The sequence below is a fragment of the Arachis duranensis genome, chromosome 3 (assembly GCF_000817695.3).
Source record: "Arachis duranensis cultivar V14167 chromosome 3, aradu.V14167.gnm2.J7QH, whole genome shotgun sequence".
Lineage (NCBI taxonomy): Eukaryota > Viridiplantae > Streptophyta > Magnoliopsida > Fabales > Fabaceae > Arachis > Arachis duranensis.
Window position 1 is genome coordinate 36,665,778 of NC_029774.3, and position 4,699 is coordinate 36,670,476.

General features: G+C 37.4%; 1 protein-coding gene across 1 annotated transcript; it reads right to left on the minus strand.

Moving 5' to 3' along the window:
• On the minus strand, window positions 1-2,993 carry LOC127745486 (uncharacterized). Its single transcript, XM_052258250.1, has 3 exons — window positions 2,146-2,993; window positions 590-1,837; window positions 1-523 (listed from the first exon to the last, which is right to left on the minus strand). The coding sequence occupies exons 1-3, from the start codon at window positions 2,991-2,993 to the stop codon at window positions 1-3; spliced, it is 2,619 nt and encodes an 872-aa protein (XP_052114210.1).
• Between the last annotated feature and the right edge of the window lie 1,706 nt (window positions 2,994-4,699).

A 4,699-nucleotide genomic window follows, 5' to 3' on the forward strand; every position in this document is an offset into this window, starting at 1 on the left:
TTAGCCCTCTCCAAATTGCAAAAAGCTCGCTTCGAAGAATAGTAGCATGTGGTAAAGAACCAGCACAACCGCGCAATCAAGAGCCATTATAATCACGCATACACACCCAAAACCAACAGATTCACCAAATATACTAGCATCACAGTTTACTTTAACCGAAAATTGGGTAGGAGGAGACCAAGAAAGTAGCAAATAAGAAGGAGTAGACACATGATGTATAGATAAGAACTTATGAAGTTCAAATTGAGAAGCATGAATGAGAGCTATAACCTTACCCATTCTCCATGGATTAGCTGGATTAAAAACATTGTTACGATCCCTCCAAATCCACCAAATAGTCGCCGAGAAGAGGAAGGCATTGGAATTCATGCCACTACGCAACCAGCAATCTAACTGTTGACCGTGAACTTCCAAATTCAAACTATGCCAGATAGCTTTGGCCTTGGGGCACTCGCGAAGACAGTGAGAAATCGTTTCAGGTTCAGCATTATACCGAGGGCACAAATCAGAGCTGCCCAAACCTCTATGAAATCAAAAAGCAGTTGTGGGAATTGCATTATGAATACATAGCCAAATGAAAATTTTGTACTTTTTGGGAACTCGGGTCTGCCATAACCAAAGCCAATTGGTCTGCTCCTCCCAACCGAAAACACGCTTACAAAGCCACAAGTAGCCATTTCTAGAAGAATAAATATTGGAAGGAGTTGCTGACCACCTCCAACCAGCCCCTTCACCCATTTGACAATCTGGATTATACAAAAGAATACTCTGTTTAACAAGGTCAGGTAAGGGAGTGTGGCACCTCTCAAGCTTCCACTGTCCATCCTCCCAAAAATCACTGATATTACACTCAAAATCAGAAATATGAACATACGGCATTTCCTTGGCCAAGGGACCTTCCATCCTCCATTTTCCAAACCAAAAGGATTGGTTAAGAGGACCAATATTCCATGTGAAACCATCTCTTAAAAGATTAAAGGCCTTGCAAATACTCCTCCATACATGAGATGCATTTCTGGGAGGCATAAAGAGACTAGTATCAAACTTTTTGAGGTATTTATGAAAAATCAGTTGGACCCAAAGCTTCTCCAGACAGTTAAAGAGCTGCCAAATTAGCTTCTCTATCAGAGCAACATTAGCGCAAGCCGTATCTCTAATGCCAAGCCCACCAAATTTCTTTGGGGTGACAACTGTATTCCAATTAGTCAGACTTAAACCCCTTCCATCAACTGTTCCTTTCCACAGAGAAGTAATCTTATCACATATAGCGGAAGGGAACAAAGATACCTGCATTCGATAAGTTGGAATGGAAGCTGCTACTGAATTAATGAGACAAAGTCTGCCGGCTCTATTGAGAAGTCTGCCCTTCCAGTTAGCCAGCCTACCTTTGATCTTATCCACAATACCATTAAAAAAGGCTCTAGTAACTCTGGCATGGTGAAGATTAACTCCAAGATATTTACCCAAGTCTTGGGTAAAACGGATAGAAGAGACACCAGTGAAAAGCTCCTTCCTTCTATTATTAACATTCTTAGAGCACATGGCCTTTGATTTGTCCAAATTAATCTTCATCCCCGATGCTCTACAGAAGCTTTGGAGGGCATGCATAACACATACTACCTGAGATTTTCGTGCTTTACAAAAAAGAAGAAGATCGTCTGCAAACATGAGATGAGAAATTCTAGGACCACCCCTAGTCACTGCCACTGGATCCCAAAGGCCCGAATCAACCTGATTAGCAATGTACCCAGCTAGGCGCTCCATACATAAAATGAAAAGGTAGGAAGACATGGGGTCTCCCTGTTGAAGGCCTCTTCTAGGAGCAAAACTGTCTAATCTATTTCCATTCCATAATAAAGTCAACGAGGAAGCTCGAACACAAGTCATAATTAATCTAATAGTAGCTTAAGGAAAACCAAACTTGCCCATAGTATGCTCTAGGAACCGCCAATCAATCCTGTCATAAGCTTTTTCCAAGCCTATTTTGAAAGCAAGAGTTTCTTTACGGGACTTGGTCTGTTTCATGAAGTGTAGAATCTCTTGAGCAATGATTATATTGTCGGGGGCGCCCCTCCCTGGGATAAACCCACCTTGAAGAGGACCGATAATCTCTGTCAAGAAAGGTCAAAGGTGATTAACAAGAACCTTTGTGATGACCTTATAGACCACATTACACAAACTAATAGGCGAAAATCCTTGAAATAAGATGGAACATCTACCTTCGGGATAAGCACAATAAGAGTCTCCATGATTCTTGTATCAATAAGATTACCCCTGAAAGTACTTTTCACAAGCTGCCAAATATCCACTCCTACAATTTCCCAATACTCCTTAAAGAAATAAGTCTGAAAGCCATCAGAACCTAGAGCCTTAAAGGAGTTCGTGCTAAACACTGCTGCTTTAACCTCAGCAAGAGTCACTGGAGCAGTAAGTGTCTCACAAGCTTCAGCACTAAGACAAGGCAAAGTAACGTCTCCCAAGCAATCCACTTCTACCTCCTCCGTAGAACAAAAGAGATTCTTAAATAAAGAAGTGGCCTCTTGTTGAAGAATTTCTGAATCTGTAGACCAGGAACCATCAGAAATAAATAGCTCGTTAATCTTATTAAATCTCCTACGAACCAATGTTTGAAGGTGGAAGAACTTGGTGTTTCTGTCACCAAACCGCACCCATTGTTCTCTTGACTTTTGAAACCAAAACAACTCCTCCTGAAGCAAGATGCAGTTATAATCTTCATTAAGTTCCATTTTTTTAATCCTTAATGAAAGAACATCAGTCACCTCCAACCTCTTTTGCATGGCGCTGATCCAAATCTCTAAATTCCTCTTCTTAGCAAAAATATTACCAAAGACCTTAGCATTAAAGTCCAAGGACCCTTGCTTAACAGCATTTAAATTTGTAAAGATACTATGATTATTACCACTCCATGCATTTTGTACAACTTGCTTGAAGGAAGGGTGAGTACTCCAGGCAACTTGGAAATGGAATGGCATATCTCCCTTTGGCTGAGAAATACTATGGCACCTTAATAAAATAGGACAATGATCAGAGTGAAGCTGACATAAGATTTCAGCATAAGATGTATATGTATTCAACATATTTCTTTACAATGTTTGCTCATAAAAATGCCTTTAAACCTTTTTTTTTTGTCCGCTTCTTTGATTGGTACCTATAAGATGAGAGTATATTCTACTCTCAATTTAGATTTTGAACAAAATCCCCAAACTTTAGGCTGTTGATGAATGTCAATTCGATGGAATATTAAAAAATCACTGTAACATATTGCATTATGAACTTAATTTTAATGCAGCGTAAAAAATTTTATACGGTGAACTAATCATATTTATATGGTTAGTCACCAAAAAAAAATCATATTTATATGGTTAGATAATTTTTTAGTTTTAAATATAAAAATTAAGAGGAGTGCTACACATACAAGTAATTTGGTTTACAAGTCATATAAGTTAGGAGAAACTTAACAAAAAGCACGCTGACCCATATACGATTTTCATGGCGTGTTTTGCGTTCCTCCTTCTCCTCCTCCTCTTTATTCTTCTTCTCATTCTTCTTCTCCTACTCTTCTTCTTCTTCCTCCATGAAAACGTGTTTCTTGCCAAATTTGATCTCCTTCGTGCGTTCTCTTTTTGCCTTTTCATTCGTTGTTTTATCTGCGTTTATCACTGATATTCTTGCTTCGTTTTTTTCGATTTTCATGGTTTCTGGAATCAAGCTTTGAAATCGTTTTGAAGATAATGGAACTTCAGAAATACACCCAAATGATTACAGAAATACACCCAAAAGATTACAGAAATACACCCAAACGGTTACAGGAATTCACCCAAACGATTATAGAAATACACCCAAAGGATTACAGAAATACACCAAAAAGATTATGAAAATACACCCAAAGAATTTAAGAAATACACCCAAAATTCGTTGAAGTACACCTTATGCATAATTTAGAACTCTTTCTCTTTTTTCTCATCATCTTCTGCTGCTTCTTCTTCTTCAAAAACGATTTCAAAGGTTGATGTCAAAAAATAATGGAAATCGAGAATAACGAAGAAAGAAAACAGAGAGAAAAGCACGTAAATGAAGAAGAAGAAAGAGAAGGCAAGAAACGAAAGAAAAGAAGAAGAAAAAGAGGAAGAAGAACGTATAAGAAGAATAATAATAAGAAGAAGAAGAAGGTACAGAAGATAAGGAGGAAGAAGATGAAAAACGTGCAGTCAAGAAGAACGAGGAGAAACACGACGATGAAGATGAAACACTTCAAAAACGAAGAAGATGAAGAAGAAGAAGAAGAGGAGGCACGGAAAAAAAGAAGAAGGAGAAGAAAAAGAGGAAGCATGGAGAAAGAAAAAGAAGAAGAAATAAATGACTTGCATGACTTGTATGGGAAAACGATTGTATACAAAGAATTTCTCAAAAATTAATTACTTATATGTAAAACTCTTTTAAATTCTTGTATTATTACTTATTTGTAGAAATTCTGTTATAATTTCATGAAAGTTAAACAGTTGAAAAGAAAATATATTTGGCTAACAACAGATAGAATGTTAACCAAAAAGAATAAAGAATGAAACAAACAGAAGACGAAATGTCCATATGTCCAAGATTATGAATTATGCTATAGTACATAGTATATACAAAATAAGATGTGCATTCACATGACTCAATAAAAGGCATTAACAGTTTT

Excerpts from the sequence above, each read along its gene's own strand:
- LOC127745486 (XM_052258250.1), bottom strand. The coding sequence starts at position 2,993 with ATGCCATTCCATTTCCAAGTTGCCTGGAGTACTCACCCTTCCTTCAAG. Across the intron at positions 1,838-2,145 it reads TCTATAAGGTCATCACAAAG|ATTAGACAGTTTTGCTCCTA; the intron begins GTTCTTGTTAAT and ends GAATGGAAATAG. Across the intron at positions 524-589 it reads CAGACCCGAGTTCCCAAAAA|AGGTTTGGGCAGCTCTGATT; the intron begins GTACAAAATTTT and ends TTGATTTCATAG.